Source organism: Hermetia illucens, chromosome 6 (assembly GCF_905115235.1).
Source record: "Hermetia illucens chromosome 6, iHerIll2.2.curated.20191125, whole genome shotgun sequence".
Taxonomy (NCBI): Eukaryota; Metazoa; Arthropoda; class Insecta; order Diptera; family Stratiomyidae; genus Hermetia; species Hermetia illucens.
The window spans coordinates 66,742,469-66,765,766 of NC_051854.1; the positions used below are offsets into that span (position 1 = coordinate 66,742,469).

At 45.1% G+C, this 23,298-nt stretch overlaps 2 protein-coding genes across 2 annotated transcripts; both read left to right on the forward strand.

The window, feature by feature from the left end:
* Positions 1–9,421: 9,421 nt before the first annotated feature.
* LOC119660326 (ELMO domain-containing protein 2) lies at positions 9,422–10,932 on the forward strand. The gene is made up of 2 exons (XM_038068804.1): positions 9,422–10,230; positions 10,290–10,932. The coding sequence occupies exons 1-2, from the start codon at positions 9,643–9,645 to the stop codon at positions 10,713–10,715; spliced, it is 1,014 nt and encodes a 337-aa protein (XP_037924732.1). The 5' UTR covers positions 9,422–9,642; the 3' UTR covers positions 10,716–10,932.
* A 6,444-nt stretch (positions 10,933–17,376) lies between these two features.
* On the forward strand, positions 17,377–18,911 carry LOC119659914 (mitochondrial thiamine pyrophosphate carrier). The gene is made up of 3 exons (XM_038068239.1): positions 17,377–17,533; positions 17,607–18,252; positions 18,307–18,911. The coding sequence occupies exons 2-3, from the start codon at positions 17,633–17,635 to the stop codon at positions 18,611–18,613; spliced, it is 927 nt and encodes a 308-aa protein (XP_037924167.1). The 5' UTR covers positions 17,377–17,533; positions 17,607–17,632; the 3' UTR covers positions 18,614–18,911.
* The last annotated feature ends 4,387 nt before the right edge of the window (positions 18,912–23,298 follow it).

Sequence of the window (23,298 nt, forward strand, 5' to 3'; positions counted from 1 at the left end):
TCTTCACGAGCAATAACCTTCCTTGGCTCATCTCCCTTGCGCTTGTGTATGGCTTGACGCTCCTTAGTAAGAAGGGCAACGAGGATCACTCCCGCGATCACCATCACGGCCGGTTAAGAGGCAGTGCGGTACGCAGAAACCACCCGCAAAGCTCCCCCTCTGTACTTGCGCGAGACGTTTACGATATACCTTCTTGTCATGAGCGTCAGCCCATACTTCTGCACCGTAGAGCAGGACAGACTGTGTTGAACTCATCAGGAGACGTCGCCTGCTAGACGTAGGACCACCAAGGTTGCCATCAGCCTACTTAACGCTAAAACTCCAGCTACAGCATTGTTCGCTGCTGCTTTGATTTGCTCATCTCATCTTTGAGTCAAGAGTCAGTCCGAGGTACTTTACCGTTGGTTTTGACTCAATTATTGACTCGCCGGACGATATGGGCCGGAGGGTCAGAATTCTCTTTTTAGTCAGGATGACTATTTCAGTTTTTTTCCAGTTCAAAGTTGAAACCATCCGCTTACCTGTCGCATTAATATGCCGAATTTGTTTTGCGCCTGTTTGACAGGCGTCCAGCGAGAAGCGCCGCAACATCATCTGCATAGACGACCAGGCGCGACTCTTCTGGCATGTCGAGTTTAAGTAGACTACCATAGGTAGCGTTCCAGAGGTCCGATCCTAGGATGGATCCCTGTGCTACTCCCGACGTGACCTCCATCCTCCTCTGACCCTCTAATACTGGAGCGGTGCCTCAGATAGTCCCTAGATATGCGTAAGAGATAGTTCTGCACGTGGAAAGTATTGTCTAGGAATTAAAGGCGTTTCTGACGTCAAGCGTTACGAGAAGCACCAGTCGTCGACTTCGGGGGCTATGTGCTTCCACTCGACGAACGGCATCCACGACTTGCATGACAGCATCAACTGTGGATCTCGCTACTCTAAAAACAAACTGCCGGGGAGATAAATCTCTGACAGCGCATATGGCTTCAGCGAGTCTATTCCTGATGAGCTTTTCGAGCACTTTTCCAGCAGTATCAAGCATACATAGTGGGCGGTATAAAGACGGAAACTCGGGGTCGCTTTCCCTTTGTGCATCAGCGCAAGCCTCGTCACTTTCTAACGAGCAGGGAAAATACCCTCTTTCAGGTAAGCATTGAATGCGCCGAGTAGTTGGTCTGGTCGGTGTTGGAATACCATTTTGTATATCTCCGCTAGAGTACCATCGGGTCCTGCCGCTTTCTAACTTTTTATAGAGAGGACTGCCTGTTCCAACTCTTTTATAGAGAAAAGTGGACATCCTCTACACTCTCCGGGCCGCTTTTTGGCTGATTTGTACTCAGTAACCATGGTACATGCCTCCTCCCGGTCGCTTAGGCGTTGTATTGAGCGGCGGAGCCTGTAACACTCCTTCCCGAGCTCTGCGATTTCCACTGTCCATCAATACATAGAAGGTTTGCCACGTCTCGATGCCCTCCTGGGCATGGAGGCTCCGCAGGGCGTCGTTATCAGGTTCATAACTAAATTTACGACCGCGTCGGCTGCAGCGCCACCGCCCCCAGGAGTACCCTCCAGCGCGCCCCCACTTGTTCCAACAGTTTCGATAAACCGCCCAGTGTTCACTTTCGCGACGTTCCATCCACAGAAAAAGCGCCAGGGTGGCGCACACCGAGAGTTTGTGTCCACCACTTCGAAGGCAATGTATTTATGGTCGCTTGCCGAGAAGTCTTCTAGAACTCGCCACCCGTCCACCAGCGACCGCAGTGATTCTGACGCGAAGGTTACGTCTGGAATGCTTCCCTCGCAGCCTGGGCCTCGGAACGTTGGGGTTGATCCCGTGTTTAGAACTACCAGTCCTGTTATCGCCACCATTTCCAAAATGTGTTTCCCTCTGAAGTCTGTGTGAGCCATGCCCCATTCAAGTGCCCTAGCATTGAAGTCATCCCCAACCAGGACCCACCTATCTGTGCCTGAGATAGCGTCCTCCAAAGCATCAAGCCTACATCAAAAGTCCGGCATCGTCTCATTCGGCGAAAGATAGACCCTAAAAAATGTTATTCCTGAACACCGAATCCAGGCAAATCTGTCCCCTCGGCCTTGGGTAAGAACCCTATGGGGGGTGCCGTCCCGAATCCAGATAGCAGTAAACGGTTGCACTCCGGTTCATATTGATTTGTAGGATGCGAATCATGTTGACCTCGTCCTAGCACGTTCCAATTCTGCTCTGAAGCCTGGCCACCGCCCTGAGTCCGCAGTGTCCGCAACTTAATTTTAGGCAGAGGTTTTTCTGATGGTGCGACGTGTTGTTGTCTCTTGCTCCTCTTTGCCTTCTTCTTTTGAGCCCTGGAGAGTACCTGAATGAAGTCTCCTTTAGATGTCCCTTCCACCTTTCGTTTTTTCCTCAGTTCGCTCTGCAATGGGCTGTCTGCGATCCATTTGGTACTCCTAGTTTTATCATCGGGAGGCGCGGTTGTTTCTGCTTCCTGCGCCTGTAATATGCAATCCTGTCCATCCTCCTCTACCCTCCTCTAGTTTCATTAGCCCGTTTTCTACCCCTTTGCTGACGTGTTTCTGGAGGAACGTCGCAGATCGCATGCGCTTCACAACTACCGCGCATTTCTTAATAAGCCTTTCTTCTTCAGCTTGCCCCAGAGTAGTTGAGAGCCCTCCCACTCGGCTTATATTCGAAACCATTTGGTTAGTTTTGGCAGTTTCCACTGTGCCTCTTTCCGCAATTATAGCGTGGTATGGACTGGGTCTGGGTTTCTGTCTCCGTTGCAGGTGCCGCATCACTTTACGAGTTCTTCTCTCCGTCTGCGCGTCCCGATGTCTCGTCGGGTATTTCACCCCTTGTTGCGTCCTTCGCTGGGCGTTGGGGCGAGCGGCGCATTTTCGTGCTGCGAATAAACGCAGCCAGCTCACTCTCCACTTTCACTATCTCCTCGTTTGATTTGTTTTTGTTCGCCATTTAAATTGTTTACCAGCGCATCGTGTGCAAGGGAGCGGGCCGTAATAGTCAGGAACGGGTATATCCTCGGGGACAAACCCCCTACCCCAATTCCCTGACCTAACCTACGATGGGCTTCCTAATCTCTTCCTCCTTAACTGTAGAAAACACATTTCCCTCCCCCTGTGTATAATCTACAACAAAAGTCTAAACGAATGCTACTTTCCCCGTCTCTGGAAAGAGGCCCTTATCATTCCTATCCTCAAGAGCGGAGACCCTTCCCTTGCTGTGAACTACCGTCCCATTTCCCTTCTCTCCTCTTGCTCCAAAATCCTAGAAAGATACGTCAACGACTGGTTGACCGCGCACTTCGGTCACCTCATTGTCAAAGAGCAGCATGGTTTCGTGAAACATAGATCAACAGCTTCAAATCTTCTGGTCTTTACCAACTTTGTTGCTAAACGCTTGAATTCACGACAGGAGGTACATGCTGTTTATACTGATTTCTCCAAAGCCTTTGACACCGTTGACCATAACATTCTCCTCTCTAAACTTTCTTCGCTAGAGTTCCCTCCCTCAGTCATCTCCTGGCTTTCCTCCTATCTCTCATACCGTTCCTGCAAAGTTTCTTTTCATGGTCACTCATCTCGTTCCTTTTCTCCTTCCTCTGGTGTTCTCCAAGGCTCTATACTTGGCCCGCTACTTTTCCTGTTTTTTATCAATGACCTCGCCTCCATCCTCACCTGTCCGTATTTGCTTTACGCAGACGACCTTAAATTGTTTGCCTCTGTTTCCTCTCCATTGGACTGTGCTCTCTTACAATCCAACCTTGATAATTTAGCCCGTTGGTGTTCGGTCACCAAGCTAACACTGAATGTCAACAAATGCCACTGGATGCGCTGTTCCCTGAAACCCTCCCCATCATCCTTTTCCTATTCTCTCAGTGGTCAACCCCTTTCACTACTGACCTCCTTCAAAGACCTGGGTGTAATATTCGACGATAAACTTTGTTTCAATTCCCACTTCGTTGACATCATCAATAGAGCTTCCAAAATGTCTGGTTTTATCCTACGTTCCTCGTCCGACTTTACCTCAATCCAGCCCTCCTTAACATTCTTCAATTCCCTTGTCAAAAACATCCTTGAATACTGCTCTGTAGTCTGGTCCCCCTACCGCATCCGTGACGGCCGCGCTCTTGAAGCTGTACAACGCAAATTCACCCGGACCCTCTTATACAAAGAGAACCTTCCACGGGTTGATTATCCGTCACGACTCCGCACCCTCAATCTCCCCTCCCTACAGCAACGCCGTATTTTCCTTGATATGTGTACTCTTTTCAAACTCTGCAATGGTCTGATGGACTGCTCCGCCAACTCGGATATTACTCTCCGTATCGCCTCGTCTCATTGCACACGTAATGCGGACATTTTTGATGTGCCCTTCGCCGAGCTCGAGATTTACTTTCACTCTCCGATCCCGAGGTTTTGCCGGTCCTACAATGCCCTACAGCTTGGTTCATTTGACTCTATGTCCCTCTCTAGCTTTAAGCGCAATATACCATTTACTTGCTCCTCCCTCTGAGGACAATATGTAATAAGAAATTTGCTTTCTGTGTATTGTCCTCATTAAATAAATAAATAAATCAGCTAATCCCGGAATTCACGGACGGATCAGCACTCGCTCGGGACAACGCGGTCTACTAATACCGGTTCAATGCATACTACCCGACCAGAGCCCCGAAGGGACTGGCTCTTGATACACGCCAAACTACCACCTTGGCAGAGCTAGGCTCACATCACCCCATCGGCGTCAACAAGGAGTTGTCGACGGAGATTTAAGGCTTACCTTTGGTTGTCGGTCAGCAGCAGGAAAACTTTCTAATTGTGGAAACGGCACAGACTCTGAACAACCCGTCCAATTTAATAAGCACTGGGCTTTCCCCAAAAGTGCATTTATTTCTAACCCAGAAGAAGTTATCGCCCATGTCCCTAAGGATGGCCAGATCTTATACCTGGCTGGTTGTCTAAACGTGGAGAGTGTGTGGAGTCGAGATCCCACTCTACCTTCTTTTAATGGGTTTCGAAAAGGATTTCGACAGCATTCACGGGGAATGTATCTGGAATGACAGGAAGAAATGGCAAAGAAACTAATAGTTATTATTAGTGCGACGTACAACTTCTCAGTTTGCGCTGTGTTTCATGATAACTTCATATCTTCTACCAGGGGGATGACCCCTGAATTAAAAGGCATTTTTGGCTGTTCTGCCAATTACACTTCCAATGCTTTGTGGCCCTGACTTTCATTGTTTCCCCATAGACTTAAGTGAATTATTAGTAAACTATAAATATCTAAGGACTACAAATTGAGTAATGCATTTAGAGCTGCGCTGGACATTGTGCTCATGGCACCGGTAATACCCAGACACATAGTTCTTTGCGGCGCAGCTACCGTACATTGAAAACTTTTTGTCTCACCTCCACCCACCGCACTACTGATGCATAAAGTATAGGTGAATATCAGCTTAATGATAGCAACACATATCCACATTAGTACCTGAGGCGTAAGTCCACCCGTCGTAGCAAAGGTCCGCCTACATAGCCCATTTCATCTTTACCTCTACGTTTTCGTTTAAAAGAAGCTTCTTGTCTAGAATAACTCCCTGACACCCCATTTTCTGGGAGAGTTGAAGGATTGTCTTTTTTTAAGGTTTTAGATCAAATAATAAAAACTTGTTCCGCTATTGTTGATTTTTATTTGCAAATACCGATATTTTGGGAACCACTTGTTCCCTTCATCGGTGCTAACAAGTCTAGCAAGACAAGTTTTTATTATTTCAAATAATTAATCGCTAAAAATACCGCGTAATTACACTCAGAAGGTTTTAAGCTCTGCCACCCCCAATTTATTCGGAAACGGCTGGACCGACTGCCAAATTGGTGAGAGCGTGTGGTCTATTGTTCCCTTTAGCTATAGCAAATGGCGCCATTTTGTGTTAAGTTTACTGGAGGGTTGGTTCCCCATACATGGAGGGTGAAATTTTTTTCCACAGAATCTAGCCATGTGGGGTATCAAATGAAAGGGCTATTAACTAGTACTTTTCAAAACTGGACTCATATTTGATATCGGGTGAAACACATGGAAGTGAGGGCTCAAAATATGACCCTCAAAAAGTATAACAGGTCTCGTTTTCGAAACCTATCCTACCGAAAAATCTGAAAAAAAAATCACAGTGGTGTATCTAAACGAATGCCGCCTCAAAATACATTCCGTTCCGATATCTGTACAAATGAAATGAATAATAGTATATTACCATACCACGGTGGTCAAAGGGTAGTAAAGGTCCCGTGGCGAAACGTGAATTGGTACCCATGATGGAGCATAAAATCTGGGAAACGCCTGCTGAACCAACACCAATAGCTCTACTACCAAACCTTATCTCCACCTCAGCGTGGTGACCGCTGGGAGCTCTTTCTTAACGAAAAGCTGCAGACGGAGAAGGATGAAGGCGAGTCTCCTGCGCCTAAAGACGGGACAAATTGTACCAACTTGTCCTCCAGGTTAGGGATTGGGTACGGCTGACAACCCTACATGAAAAACCTCTTAGCGTTGATGAATGTCAGAACATATAAGGGGGCCAATATAGACTCAGATCACTATCTCGTTGGCATGGTGCTCCGAGCTCGAATAATAACACCGCCATCCACAACACAGCCCTCCGCGACACCTATAAGAGGGAGATGGATGCCGCAATAATCGCAGTCAACAGAGATCCTGGAGATGAAGCATCAACAAATGGTCTTCACAATCACCTGAAAAACGTTATAATAAATATGGCCACAAACATACTTGGCCACAGCCAACGGAACGAAAGAATGCTGCGTACCGAGTAATGTTGCATTCTCAAGGGACGCGGGCGCGCGAAGACACTTATCACGAACTCCGGCGAGCGGAGAAGCAACTTCACAGATGGAAAAAGGAAGGCTGGAAGAACCAACATGGTTTGAGTACTTTGATGAACTACTGAACAACCAGAACATCCGCGAGTTGAAGGTCCCGCCAACTGAAGGCAACGGACAAATACTTCCACCACCAAGTATAAAAGAAACAGTCTGTGCAATTCATTGGCTTAAAAACCATAAGTCGCCAGGAGCCGATGGAATTACAGCCGAATAGCTTAAATATGAAGGCGACCAATTAAGGCAGCAAATCAATGCCTGACGACTGGCGAAGATGCATTATCTGTCTCATACGTGTAAAGGGAGATAACACGCAGTGCAGCAATTATAGAGGTATCACGTTGCTGAATACTATCTATAAGATATTCTCCGCTATCTTGCTAGGCCGGATAGCCCCATAAGCCCAGAAAGGCTTCACTCCAGGCAAATCAGCAACAGATTAGATTTTCTCTCTGCGGCAAACGATAGAAAAACTGTTGGAATCTGAACATCAGTTGCACCATCTTTTCATCGACCGAGCCACACATAGCCACGGTAAAACTGTACACGGCCATGAGAGAATTCGTTATCCCAACGAAATTGATAAGACTGACCAATATGCGAGGCCATATAAAAGCAGCAGGATCACTCTCAAGACCATTCGACATCAACAACGATCTGCGACAAGGGGATGCGCTATCATGCGTCCTCTTTAACCTGGCCCTCGAGAAAGTGATCCGTGATGCCGAGGTAAATACAAGAGGTACGATCCTCTTTAAGTCCACCAAACTACTGGCCTATGCTGACGATATCGACATCATGGGAAGAACCACCCGAGACGTACAAACTGCCTTCATCCAGATCGAGCAAGCAGAGCGAGATCTTGGGCTGGACATCAATGAAGGCAAGACAAAATATATGGTGGCAACGTCAGCACCGAAGACAAACCAACCAATAACATCAAACCGCACTGGTCAGGCCTTGCAGGCCTAGACCGGATACCGGTTGTTGCGCCGTTGATGATGTTGAAACATAACACAAAACAACACAAACTAGTACTCCGTACTGAAAAACGGGAAATAGGGAGTTTTTAGGCACCGATGGACAGGATTGATCGACGGAGTTGGAGTAAAGCGCAGTCCTTTCTCAATGTAGGTAGCATTCTGAGAAAGGGCTACCTTTTACTCGATTTGGACCTGTGCAAGGACAGTGACCCAAGGCGGGAGGGACGAAAAGGACTGTGGGATTGCGAGGCATGTAATTGGTAGAAGGTGGGACCTTAATTTAGGGAAGAAGTTAATGCTTGCAGATATTACATATTGTTCAGGCTAATTAATGTCTATTGTCTCAATCTGGACTAAGTAAAGAAAAATAATGAAAGGTGATCTACACCTGCGCGGGGATTGACTTTCGGAACATTGGACTTACGCGGTTAGCCTCTGTGAAAGTCCGCGGAGGAGCTTTGATAAAAGGAGGGGATGAAGGAGGGAGGGGAGGCGTGATGGTTGAGAGGAGAATTACTGTCCGAGAGGAAAGCCAGCCCTGACACGTAGTACCTCTGCTCGCGTAACAATGCATTGCGTTTAGCGAGATTTTTTATCAGCGGGTTAGGGTGGGACAGCAACTTTTTCAGTCGCGCAACAACTTGATCATTTGCGGAATTGCGGGATTATGGGGCAAACCCCGGAAAGGTCGGACAGAAGAGAGTTTTCGTGAAATTTTAGGTTTGGCCTTCGTTTCAAAGCGTTGGAGGGCTTCTGCTACGTTCGGTGACATGGTACCCCATGCTGGGAAACCGTAGGTCAGGATTGAACGAATAAGAGTTTTGTATAGAAGGGTTTTGGTGGCAGGGAACAGGGCCCGCGATGAGAGGAGGTTTTTTAAGGCAGCTGAGGTCTTAGAGACATTGGCAATAGCAGATCTGACGTGATGCTTAGATTTGAGTTCATTGTTGAGGGAGATTCCCAGGTATTTAATGTTTGATTTCGGCTTGAGTGTGGTTAGCAATGCGTAAATGAAGGTTTTTACTTTCTGGCACTGTGCGCCAGTGGCACTTCCCACTGGGGTTTCTGAAACAAATAATCTCAGACTTAAGGGAATTAACGGTGAGGGCCCACCGGTTGAAATAAGCGATGACCCTATTGGTTAGTAGATTGAAAGAGAGAGGCTATTGAGGGCCTGAGGCCACTCGCATATAGGTGTTGTTCGTCATATATATATATCGATATTTCAGGAACAACTTCGCCGAATAAAAAATACTTCTAGCGACGGAGACGGGTGTTGAGTTTTCTTTCTTTATTCGTTACGCAACTTAGAAAACCTTATCTCATAAATGAAACAAGGAATCGACATATTTGATTTTGCTGTTTGAACTGAAGAATATATAAAGAACTATATAAAAATAAATAATAAATAGTCTGAGTCTTAAACGAATTGCATACACCTTGGATCTGAACCATTCAGTTGACCAGACGACCAGCCGATTGGAATTCACAATTGCAAAATTGAAGAGACCTCTTGCGGCAAAACGACTTCCAGATGCATATCTATGTTCAAATCTGACATTTATCGATGTAAACATATAGGTCTCAGCGTACGGTAGTGAATAATAAATTGCATTGTGTAATTCGTTTCCAAATTGAATGAATCTCGCAAAATTTTCTTATTAATGACTAAGCCAACACCGCGTTCAATCGCTTTCTCATAGAAAATTGAATTTTAACCTATACCAATCGATGGCAGCATGACCAGCTGATTGCAGTTTCCATGGCGCTCATTCAAGTAAACAATTTCGCCAGCACCGGCGGCGGGAACGCGACACGGTCATCGCTCTTTTTGACGATGCTCTTCAAGAATTTCCTTACATATTTATATTTCTACTTTCGACCCTTCATTAAGTGGTTTCTACGTCGATTCACGAGACTTTGCGAACTGCAGAGAATCTGCTATGGGAGCCCCGCGGGAGCCGCTCGAACCAGACAAGTGGAAATGTCCCTGCAATTATCTCGTCGCAGGGAGATTCGCGAAATGATGAATATTCTGGATAATGAAGTGGAACATTGTTCGGAGTACGAGCTAAGGGAGCTGGTGAAAAAAATGGTAATGACGGTGATGATGGCTAAGAAAATAAAGCCACGTAATCACCCGGACTTTGCCCGCCTGTTTGGTGAATGCGTGGAGCAAATCTGGGGGTACAGGAGACTAATATGTATAGTGGAAGCAATACGTACAGACCAGTACGATCCAGATAATTTGAATAACGAAAAGAAACTATTCCAGCTCTGGTCTCTCCTCATGCCGGATGATAGGCTAGAATCGCGAATTACGAAACAATGGCAAGACATTGGTTTCCAGGTAAGCATCCTTTTTGGTCGAACGAATAAGGTCTATCTTAATCCTTTTCTGAATTCCAGGGCGATGACCCCAAGACGGATTTCCGAGGAATGGGCCTACTCGGACTTGAAAACTTGCTCTTCTTCTCCAGTGAGTACAACAGCGCTGCGCGGCACGTTCTCTCGCACTCGCACCACCCCAACCATGGCTACACGTTCGCTATTGTCGGAATCAATCTCACTTCCATGGCCTACAGACTCGTCAAAGCGGGCAAGGCGAAAACCCACTTCTACAATATAACCCGACGTGCACCGCGAATCGAACACTTTCACAAATTTTATTGTTATTTATTCTTCGAGTTTGATCGTTTTTGGATCAGCTCAAAGCCGAAAAGCATCATGGACTTTTCAATTATTCAGGAGAAGTTCGAGCGAAATATCCTGAGTGTGCTAGACGAAGATAGCACCGTGTTCAAGATGAATAATCTGGTTGTGGAGCATATCTAGTTTTGTGTAGTTTTAGGTAATGCAAATTTTAGGGCACTTAAGTTAAAGGACGAAAAGACGATTTCATTCCCTCAGAGTGTGATGTAATGCTTACAACTTAGATGTAATTATTGCACAGAATTCCCAATGTGACTTGACTTTTCCTCCTGTTATTATTTATTTGGCGATGTACTCAAAAAGGCAAACTAATGAATAAATAACGTGTTTTACTTGTGTACTCTCCACTTTTATTTGAAAAAGGAAAAGTAATATGAACTATGGAGATGCATTCCTGCCATCCCTCCAATAAAAAGTGATAAACATCGGCATGAAACTTGGCTGACTTGGATAATAATTATGAACTTGGAGATGATTTTGATTGAGACGGCAATGGTGTCTTTAATATTTGCTTTTGTTTCGGGACCCTCATAGTAGAGGGTACGGGCGCAGGGGTCATATATTAAATCAATGGGTAAGTACAACAGTATATATATGATTGGTGTGTCTACTTTAACCTCCAAAGGAATATAGGGGGCAGAGTATTGTGATTCCAACCGATAGCCAAGCGGCTATCAAGGTGCTTAGGTCCAACCATGTGGAATCTAAATTCTTACATATATTTGGTTGCCATTCACTTCAGCTCGTCTCATGCCTTCCTGAGACGCTCCCACTCGTTCTTTACTGTTCTGCGCTAAGTACCCTTGGAGCGATTCCACTGCATAGCGTAGCTCGCAATGTAATTCTCGCCGCTGGCGCGATGCAGACAAGTATTTACGAAAGCTTGGAACTTTTGGGTAACTGAAATTCACTTTCCATGTGCTACTCCCATATAGCAATACAGGAAGAACACTAACACAGAATAGTCTTAACTTGATCTTGGTATTGATATAACTACATTTCTAGATGTTCGACTGGGCAGCGAAAGCGGATCTAGCGTTGTTAATGCGTCAGACAATATCCAGTTCGGTGCCATCTTCGACAGAAACCACGATTGCTAGATTTGAGGGAGAGAGGATTGATCGATGCTTTCAATGACCTCAATATTTGTGCAGGTAGGGAGATTTCGTTGACCGTCAAACTAAGAACCTTGAATTTGTTCGTGTTTATCTTCAGTCCAACTCTACTTGCCTTTCTTTCAAAATCCAGAGCCATTTGGCGAAGGTCCATGAACCGGAGAGAGAGCAAGCAGATGACATCAGCGCAGTCGAGGTGTTTGAGGAAAGATTTCATTGTCTATTGAACTCTTTCATGTCCTCCGTTCAAGGCGACATGAGGAACGTGGCCGAAAACGGGAAGATATAATATCGGCGACAGGATGGAACCCTGGCGGACTCCGCTTCCGACTTCAAAATCATTCAAGATTTTACCTCGGCTCCGTACCTGACATTTTCCGCCATCATATGCCATCTGATAATAGGTATTAGTTCACGCTATCGAAAACTTTCTCGAAATCGATAAAGAGCAGATGCAACGAAGATCTAATTCCACGGACTGTTCCAAAATGATGCATAGAGTGTTGATGTGTTCAATGCAAGAGAATCCCAAGCGGAAGCCAGCCTGCTCTCTGTCGATCAAACCTTCGAGGTGTTCTTTGATGCGTTTCCGAATTATTTTAGCTATTATCTTTGCAACGGCGAGGAGCACGCAGATACCCCTCCAACTGTCATACTCAAAACGAGTATCCTTCTTTGTGAACTTGACGATCATCCCCTTTTTCCACTCTCTGGAAAGTGTCTCGGATTCCCAATGTTTCCTTATCAGTGGAAGCAGCAGATCTGCAGTAGCAGAGTTAAATAACTTTACGGGGAGATCGTCAAGCCTAGCGGCTTTACTCCGCTTGAATACATTTTTCCTCTGCTTGGAAGAACAGTCTGTTTCCGCATGTTACGGTGAAAAGCCATTTCATCCCCAAGAGGAGGAACTTCACCGGAATTGATACGGTTAAGAACCGGGGCAAAGTGTTCGTTTCACCTCTTCAGTTGTACATCATCGAAAAGAGTGATGGTGGCCCCATGCTCATCGATATTCTCAGGCGGCCAGCGATCAGCAAGATAGCCCTCCCACTGTCGAGCGGCAATTGAGTCATACAGGCGGTCGATATTAAACTTAGGGGGTTGTAGCTCCTCAACCCTGTGAGCGGACCTTTTAGTAAGCCTCCCTTGAACCGCGTTTAATTGCTCGTAGAAAGAATCCTTATTCATTATATCGGAAGTCTCACTTGGTGTGTAGCATTGTTTAGTTGTGATGGCTTTAGCCTGGATCGGAATCTTGCAGTTAATAGTCTGTCAGAAACCGGCTCCCAGGTCAAGAGAGCGTGCGTTGCGGTAGCCGTCAAGAACAATCCGACACCCAGATTCGCGTCTGCTACCACGTGGCATTCTAGAGTACAAGAGCACACTGCCGAAAGACGGAGAGAAGTACTCTCCAGAGTCCCACTATCTTCCTTCGCTTAGGCCCAGAATGTCCAGTCTCCAGTGTCCTCTAGAATTCCCGCTCAAATTGGAGAAGTTCTGAGGAACTTCGCTACTGTCGTCAAAGAAACAAGTTATATAGCGCGGGCTACAAAAATAAAAAGCCACAGAAATCGGTTAAATGGTCAATTCTAAGCAAAAAAATGTTTAGTGAAAATTTTTCACACAAGTAGTAGTTTTCGAGTTATTTATGCTTAAACACGGCTTTTTTTCACGAAAAAAATTCATGTTTTCAACGATTTTTCGCAAATAATTCAAAAACCATACATGTCATGTAGAAATAATGTTAAGTAGAAACAAAGCACATTAAATAAGACAAAGACCGGATTTGTTTTATTTTTTGCAGGTCCAATATGGACTGAGTTATGGCTCGTCAAACGTGAATTCGTAATATCCATAAAAAAGTTAATACTTTCAAGGTCAAATAACACAACACCAGTAACTCTTAGTGAAAAATAATCTAAAGCTCATTTAAAGTACTTGAAAAGGCCTTTACATTTTTTTATCCAAAAAAAAATATATATTTTAACGAGAAAAAGACTACATTTAGTATATTTAGTATTTTTTCACTACTTTTTTTACTTTTTTTGATATTTAAAAAAAAAGGATTCTTTCGTTTAAAAATTGGTAGAAATCGCACTTCTTTCTGAAACTACTCACTTTATATCTACCAAATTTTCAGAATTTATTTTCCGGATTGTCGCAATATCGGTAAATGCCGGATTTTACCTAATACTAGCACTAAGTGCCAAGCATTTAGGCTTGGACGATTCCTACCTATTTAAAAGATAAAGGGGCACTGGTAGTGATGGCCGGTGGTAGGCTAGTGAGAGAATCCGTCAAGAACTATCCGGAATATCGAGCTGGTATGCAGAATGGTGTATTTCTATATGGTTTGAATAAGACTGTGTGAAATTTTCAGGACATCCAGGGAAGCCGTGAGGGATTTAGATACAATGCTTGCAGCTGACAATATTGTGGGAACCACAACCACTTTCTCAAGACGCCAAATTTCTTTGATGTGATGACCTTTGCGAATAGCTTGGATTCGACACTTGTCTAATCCAAACTCCATCCGCATATCACGGCTGATCATGTCTACTATTCGCAACAGACTTCAAGGTGGTCGTCAGTACTAGCATACAGCTTGATGTCATCTAAGTACTTCAAGTGTGTCAGTTTGCACTAAGCATGTAGATCATACTTTATTGCAAAACCATGCTCTTTAGCATCATTCAGGATCACAAAGCATCGATTAGCCAAGTATGCGGGACACTGTCAAAAGCCTTGACTAATCGGTATAGCAACTAAAAAGGTTTCTTTGGTCTCTAGTTGCTTGACCTACAATTACCGAGTCGATAATGAGTTGCTCTTTGCAATCCCTCGACCCGATTCGGCAGCCCTTCTGCTCCTCGGACAGAATGTTGTTGGTCTCGAGGTGCACATTGACCCTTTCACTAATAATGGACGTTATGAATGTGTGTAGGGTTGGTAAGGAATCAATTGGCCTTATGTCCACGGGGTCCTATACCGTGTACTTCTAACAGATAAGGTAGGTAGTCCCCGCAGTTAAGAAGGGTGGAAATTCCCCCGGCCGACTAATGACCTCATTTATGCTGTGTGCCAACCGACCATGTATACTGGTGAACTTTTTGTACCAGAAGTTCTGCACCCGATCCAGACCAGGGCTTCTCCAGTTCTTCGAGTTGTTTATGGCTCGTCGAACCTCCTCTTCGGTAACACTCGCAAGATTCATGCTCGGCATAGTGACATAGCGGGTGCCTTCCGCGGTGATCCACTCAACATGCTAGGCGAATAACCCCCAAAGTCCACCCCAATATTTTTTCACTTCCGTTACCGAAAACTGCACTGTCTGGGCGCTCTGTTGGGATTCGTTGAGGAATCTGAAAAAAGCTCCGCTGGTTTCTCGCGAATGTTGCTCTCTGGACACGTCTGGAATGACTTTCGCCATATCGTTGTAACCCACTGCATATGACAGAAAGTTTCTGCTTCAGTGTGTCCAGAATTTCAACTACGGGTGTCTCACTGGGGATGGCATAGTTCCGGTAAACCCTCTGTATTTTATTTCTCACCCGTCTGTTGGCATTGCCAGTGCTGATCTGAATCAGTCTAGCAATGTCCTGCCTTAGTGGGTCCCGCCGACGTTCCAGACGAATTTTCCATGGTGGATCTCTTTGGTCACTCAAACCGCAACTGCACCACAATACACAAGATTGTAGTCGCAGCAGCGACATATCAGCACACAGCCGAGATGCAATCTCATTAGTGATTTAAGATAGAATTACCGGAGTTGTTGGAGATGCATAGAGCCTGGGAATACTTGGTCTATGCAAAGAATCCATATCCAAGAATTCTATACACACTCTTTGGAATTCGTCCCCAACCTCAGCTGGACGGTGGAGAAGAGTGCTTCAGCGAGTACTAAAACTGTTGCCTGTAGTGCGGCGTGATGTTGTTGATGCCGCCGCCTCTGCTTCCATCGATTCTTTGTCACCAGTTTCCGTGATGACCTCAAGACGAACACCTTCCTTGATAGCGGCGGGCATTGTGTTGTTGCGAGTAAACAAGCAGTACCGGTCTACGGCCCGTTACACAATCACGTGCACGAATTGCGGGAAATGCTTGCAACCAGGGCAGCAAGATGTTGTACCCGCCCCCCTCCGTTATTTCGTAGTAGAAGCGTATGATGAAAAGGTTCATTTCCTCAGTCCAGGCGAACCTGCTGGTCGCCACAGATGGTGGTGAAACAGCTGCAACTGGCGGAGCAATGCTCCTAATCATCGTGTCGTCCCATGATTAGCGGTTTCGACGCCGTTCTATCCAATACAGTTGCCAAGTCAGACGATTCCCGGCAGTTATCCGTACCGCACCTTCATTTCTCATTTTTAGATTTGCATTTTATAGCTAACTGCTAGGTATGGTGATAATTTCCTCGTGAATAATCTGCAAGAATGCAAAGTTCCTGCACTTTCCTCACCTATTCCCTGAGACGCTGCGGGGACATAAAGCCATTCAGACTAAAACTATCCATATCCCTCATTCTTTCACAACCGGGCTTGGGACCGACTACGATGGATTTTTTTTTATTTATTATTATTTTCAAGGCTTTTTAAGTACTTTAAATGGGCTTTAGTTCATTTTTCACTAAGAGTTGCTGGTTTTGTGTTATTTGCCCTTCGAAGTATTAATTTTTTTTGTAGATATTACGAATTTACGTTTGATGAGCTGTAACTCATTTCATTCTTTTTTTTTGTTATTTAATGTGTTTGTGTGAAATACATCGTTTTCGAGTTATCTGCGAAAAACCGTTGAAAAACATGCATTTTTTCGATGAGAAAAAAAGATGTTTAAATATGAATAACTCGAAAACTACTACTTGTACGAAACATTATCAATAAACATTGTTTGCTTAGAATCGACCATTTAATCGATTTCTGTGGATATTTCGAAAAAAGGGGGTGCCACATCCCTTCTGGGGGAGGCGTACATCGATGCTATATAATTTTTATGTCACCATCTACCCGCATCCCAAAATTTCATGTTAATCGAGGATGACTGATATAATTCGGAAGTTGAAAGCTGTAATGACTGGACTAATGATCGCCTCCTTTTTTGTCGCCTTAAAAATTGCAGAATTCACCCTAAAAACTTTACTTTTAAGAAAACTCTTCAAGGAGATATGCGTATTTTAGTTTGCCTGGCCAATTTGTAGAAAATTGTACTGACCTCCATCCTGTAGTTTCTGAAGAAATGAGAAATTTCTAAGTGCGTTATCTTTTTTTGCGCGCGCTGTAAATCAGTTCGGATGTCGATAGCACGAAGTTGGCATTCGATTTGGTCCCGTCATGGTTCCCGCCATAATTCTTTTTCAGCTACATTATATCATTTATTTGCTTTCTTCATTGCATAACTTCCAGTTTTCACTATTTAATGATAATTGAGGGAAAGCTGTCGGAGAACAGCTGGAAGAAAGCCGCACAATCATCGTCTCCATTCTTCCAAGCCGCCACGCAGCCCTTATCACCGTTATCACAGCACGGCCGTTTCCCACGCGCCCATGGTCATTCCCGGGAAGCTGACAAGACAAAATTGACAAACGACCGCTTCCCGGTCGGAACATCTTCCCCGCTCTCTCCTGCGCCATACAAGTACGTCATAACAATGTTGACAGCGACTATCGGCGATAATCACGAGGAAGTCGACGAGCCTTCAAATCAGAATTTAAATCATTTTCGAGTGTTCGTCTGCGGAGTTCGCTGGCGATTTCTGGATGCTGTAAATTCTCGTTGGGCCACGAGTGCCAGTGTCATGGTGCTGCAGTCCGGCAGTGATTGTCAAAATTTCGAGGTAATTTCGGTGGAATGTTTTGAAATTATTCATGGCTGGTGCAAGAAGGTCATTACGAATTGGATTCCCGCAGGAAATGGTCTGTGATACGCAACAAACATGATCACGCACTCCAAGGACAAACAGTTGAAGCAGATGTTCGCCGGGGGATTGTCGGCAGCAATCACCCGTTTCACTTGTCAGCCACTGGACGTCCTCAAAATTCGATTTCAGTTGCAAGTGGAGCCACTAAAAAGTTCCGCCGTCGAATCGAAGTATAAGTCGATTCCCCAGGCATGCAGGGTTATTTTTAAGGAAGAAGGTCTACTGGCTTTTTGGAGAGGCCACAATCCAGCCCAAGTCCTGAGCATTTGTTTCGGTACTACGCAATTCTGGACCTACGAGCAGCTGCACCTCATTACGAAACAGACACCGTATCTGCGGGATCGCCCGAACTTCAGTAATTTCCTATGTGGTGCTACAGCAGGCGGGGCTGCGACTGTCGTGGTCTCACCCATGGACGTGATAAGAACTAGGCGCATTGCCCAGGACAAAAACAAAGGATACACTAACTCGTTCCAGGCATTTGGAAATATAATCAGAACAGAGGGTCCGCGAGGTCTCTATCGCGGCGTCGTGATGGGGGTGGTACAGATAGCCCCGTTGATGGGATGCAATTTCATGTTTTACCGCCTGTTCACGAACACAGCACTAGAAATGAAAGGAGTTACAGACAGAAAGTAATGCTCCCCGTTTGGTTGTAATTCAATAATAAGATCTCCTCTGGTTTCCAGGCAATTATCAACGGTCCTTCTTCTGAGCTTAGGCGCCGCATCTGGTATGTGCTCGAAGACGATAGTGTATCCATTCGATTTAATAAAGCGGCGTCTGCAGATCCAGGGATTCGCGCAAAATCGTCAGACCTACGGCAAGCAGCTGGTCTATGCCGGGGCCATCAACTGCCTTCTTAGCATATTAAGGGAAGAAAAACTCATTGGATTATACAAAGGCATGATTCCCACGTTGATCAAATCAGGAGCGACGACAGCTATTCATTTTAGTATGTACGATAAACTAAGTCAAATAGTGGAAAAATTATAGCGATAAGTCAACACGGCGAACTTCGTTTCGTCCATGGACTGAGCGTGACTTGTATGGCATACGTTGTGTATGAGAAGCAAGAGTTTCGTGATCAAATTGAGGAATTTCACGTGTTATTTTTCGACAAGAAAGGCTGTATCATAGGAGACATGACAGGGATCAAAAGGTGACATACTTATAAATTTATTTCAACTCGAAATGATCAAGAGTGTAGTTATCTCCGATAATTTATTAGATGCGGTAAGGAACTCGTTTTCATGAATATATTAAAGTCTCAAAAACCTAAATTATAGAAAAAGGGTCGGATTTCATTAACTTTTGTTTAGAATAAGAATACTCCTTGAACTCAATACACTACGTATTACCTTTTCATCATCGTAAACTGGTCATACATCGATTACACAAATAATAGGCTGTATTGCATCATGTTTGCATCATTACAGATCCGGTCATTAATCTGGATAGGTCTTGCCCCCTGGCATTAACCACCGATCTTCTAAATTTAAAACTAGTTGTATCTCATCTAATGTTAAGGCTTAATATTTCTGGGGAATTTAGTGCAGGAAAAAATATAGACTATGCGAACATTTTGGGTTATTTCCTAAATTTGTGAATCCACCTTATGCAAGCTAGTAAGAAACTCTCCAATTAACACAGGCAAACGATAATACATGTAGTAAGACTCTTGACTTAGCTTTGATTCTATTTTCAAAGAGCGAATATCATAGATTCTTTTTCTTTTTAACAGTTGGAAATCTTCAAAAGACTAACCTCAGGTTTCACATTCCTGAAAGTGTGGGATTTTCAGTCAGCTACCAGCCCAGCTACGACTGAGGTTTCCCCATTCAGCCGCTTTTTTTTGCATGGGGGTAGGTAGGTAGGTATCAGTGGCCGCTCAGAGGAGCCCAATTAGCTCTTTGGTGCGCCGTTGTGATGCCACAAACTCTTAATCCCGTAACTGCTGTTATGGGAGCAGGGAGGCAGAGTCTAGCCGGTTCGGATCTTCAGAGCCAGCCCGTAGCATTCACGAAAGAAAGCAGTTCTCCCACCCTGCAACTAAAAATCTCTCTCTGAGGTCCCCAAAGAATGGTTTACCCAGTGCCCATAGCCTGACTTTAGCTAGAGCTGGGCAATCGCAGAGAAAGTGCATGAGGGTTTCCCTTGCTTCTCCGCAGCTTCGACAATTTCATGCCGAGCCTAGCGGCATGGTCCCCTATGGGCCAGTGCTCTGTTCAGATCGCCGTAATCTTGAATGCATTTACACGCGTCTGGCACAGGAGCTCTCGTGATCGGGCTATGTTATAAGCGGGCCAAATTCTCCTTGAGTTGGCTCATAAGCCCCCGCCATCTTAGGCCGGCGGCTGCTAGGTAGTGCGAGTAGACTCGACTCCCGACAGCCACCAGCGGAACACCGATTGTATTCGCCGAAGGACTGCCAAGAGCAGAGCCTCGCCTGGCCAATCCGTCAGCTCGCTCATTTCCCTCTGTGTTCCTATGCCCGGGAACCCAGAGAAGGATGACCTTGAGCATGCCGCCCAGACGGTTCAGCGCGTCTCTGCACTGCCCCACCAGCCTAGAAGATGTCGTCGTTGAGTACAAGGCCTTGATGGCCGCTTGATTGTCGGTCAGAATGGCTATGTTAGGCCTCGGTTCAAATCTCGCTCCGGCCATCGACAGGCTTTCAATGTCTCCAGTACTTCCGCCTGGAATACACTGGCGAAACCTGGGAGACCGACCATACGACTTGGATACACTGTGTGTATTCGAGAAAACCCCCGCGCCGACTCCACAGGCCATCTTTGATCCGTCGGTAAAGAATACTGAGTCATAACCTTGCAACACGCCGCCGGTCTTGCACTTTGCCCTGGTTGGAAAATCCACAGCAAAGTTTCTCGTAAAATTCAGCTTGCGTGTGACATAGTCCGTGGGGAATGCCCAGATTTCCCGAGGCCTAGGATGTTGCTGTGGCCGTAGGACTTCGCTGCCCAGTATCCGGACTCACGTAGTCTGACGGCACTGCACGCTACAACGTATTTAATGTGGAGGTCTAGCAAGATGCCGGGCAGAACTGCAGAGCCCCAATAGCAGCTGTACACGCGGTTCTTTCAATCCTATTAAGCTTCATCCTATTGTATTTTTTCCTCAAAGCCTGCCACCATACAATAGAGCCGTACATTAGGATCGGACGCACTATAGCGGTGTACATCCAGAGAATCATCCTCGGGGGGAGACCCTATTTCTCTGCAAAGGTTCTCTTCCAGTAGTTATCGTTCCGATGCTTGTAGTTCTTCTTCTAAATAAAAATAAAACTAGGTAGCTTTCTCCTACTACAATATATTTTAATAGTTAGTAAATACGTATTTCGAGAGCTACTTTACTAACTATTAAAATATATTGTAGTAGGAGAAAGTTACCTAGCTTTATTTTTATTCTCTTGTAGGCATAGAAGGGTGTACAGGCCTTCTTAACCCTCAGTTCTATGTTCAATCTCCAATTTAGCTTTGGATCCAGGATTACACCCAGATACTTTACATTAGAGGAAAGAACCAATCTTTGTTCATTCAGCCATGGTAGATGGAATTCAGGTATCCTTGTCTTGGTGGTGAATAGCATCAGTTGCTTTTTTTGGGTTTATGCTGAGTCCGCATCTTGCGGCCCACAGGCACACCTTTCGCACCGCTCCTTCCATGATGTCGCTCATAATGGACAGAAACATCCCTGATACTAATATCACCAAGTCATCGGCATACGCCACCACCTTCACCCCGCTACTGTCCAATGTACGTAAAATTTTGTCCATTACTATTAACCAGAGCACCGGTGAGATGGCGACACCCTGAGGCGTGCCTCTGTTCACAGCTCTAGTCAAATGGTTGCCTCCCAGATCCGATTGGATTATCCTGGTACTTAGCATGGATATAATCCAATGCGTGAGATGCCCCGGTGCAGGCTTCCTTGATGGCGATGGTACTAATGTTGTAAAAAGCTCCCTCTATATCCAAGAAGGCTAGCTAGGGTATACTGCTTGTATTGCAGCGACCGCTCAACCGTACCAATTATCTCGTGGGGGGCGGTTTTTGGGACTTAGACAAAGGCGTTCTCTCCATAATCGTCCTTAAGTCATAGAGATCAGGCTGATTGGTCGAAAGTCCTTCACAGACTCATGACCGCGCCTGCGCGCTTCGGTATGAAAATCACTTGTGCGCGCCTCCAGGACTGTGGTACGTACCCTAAAGCGATGCAGTTCCGGTAAATCTCAACAAGCCATAGCACAGTCCTTTCTTGCTGCTTCTGTAGCATGACTGGCATTACGCCATCTAGGCCTGGAGATTTATATGCGGAGAAGCTGTTTATATCCCAGCTGATCTTATCCTCGGTAATTACCGATTTGATAGTCTCGCACAGCTGGGATGACCGCAAACCCTCCAAGCAAGGTTCTGACTCACAGTCCTCCTCGCTGGCGGGAAAGTGCGTTTAAACAAGCAGCTCCAAAGTTTCGCTTTTTTATATTCCGACTTTTGTATATTTAAGTTTCATTTTTATTGGGAGAAGACCCTGTGGTCCACCCCAGCACTTTGGTTGGCTTCGACGAGGAACTGACTGCTCCTTAATAACTTATATCTTTAGACATCCTTTATATTCGCGAGTCATTTGGCTTTACTCTTTTCAGTCGTCTCATTATATCAGCCAATTTTAAAGCTTCGTTATTATTTTCATTTGCTCTTAGTCGGTGACTATGTTTAATTGTTTGGTCTTTGATGACTTCAGAAACCAACTATTCTTTCAGGTCCCTATGAAGATCCTTATTACGAATGAACCAGGGATCGTCTACTACGCTTCTGAGCACTTTATATTTTGGAACGTTTGTATGACCTTCAGGTTTAATTCTTTGGCACAGCCCCAGAGAGTACGGCATCCAGTACGCCCATATCGACCTTAGGATCTGCTTATAAATCAGCAGCTTGCTCTCGATGGTGAGCTGGGAATTCCTCCCCAATAGCCAGTATATCTGTCTGTATCTGGCTTTTTCGTCCTTTTTTCTTAGGATGTGTCTTTTCCAGTTGAGCTTAGCATCGAGTATCTTTCCTAAATATTTGACCTCACTCGCCTGTGGCAAATCATTTCCGTTTACGACTCTCTGGATTCTCTTTTTTGTTTGTGAAGTTAATGTATGTTTACATGTTTTCGTTTAATTATATTTTCCATTTCTTGGTTCATTCTACAATGTTGTTAAAGGCTGTTCGCAGCTTTATTTTTGCTTCTTCTGTAGTTTTACCCGTGGTAAAGATAGCAGCGCAAATGTCGCTATCTTGGCTTCTTCAGAGCAAGGTATATCATTGGTATACAGGAGAAACACTGTTGGGCCCAAGGCACCACCCTGTGGTATAACAGCCGCATTTTTTTTTCAGTTCAGAGTAGGTTCCTTCATATTTCACTCTGAAAAGGCACTCTGATACATATGATTAAGATATCGAAAAATTCTGCTGGAAGGTCCCCATGCAATCTATACAAGATACCTTGATGCCACAGTTATTAAACGCCTGGGCAACATCGAGAGAAGTGGCTGAGCATGTCTGCTTTTTTCCATTGCAGTTTCTATCCGATTCGTGATCCTGTGCACCTATTGGATTGTGGAATGCTTTTCACGGAAACCTAATTGGTGAGGTGGTATTAAATTTTGACCC

Coding starts and splice junctions, on each gene's coding strand:
- LOC119660326 (XM_038068804.1), top strand. CDS start 9,643: ATGGCGCTCATTCAAGTAAACAATTTCGCCAGCACCGGCGGCGGGAAC. Junction 10,231..10,289: donor GGCAAGACATTGGTTTCCAG/GTAAGCATCCTT, acceptor TCTGAATTCCAG/GGCGATGACCCCAAGACGGA.
- LOC119659914 (XM_038068239.1), top strand. CDS start 17,633: ATGATCACGCACTCCAAGGACAAACAGTTGAAGCAGATGTTCGCCGGG. Junction 18,253..18,306: donor AAAGGAGTTACAGACAGAAA/GTAATGCTCCCC, acceptor TCTGGTTTCCAG/GCAATTATCAACGGTCCTTC.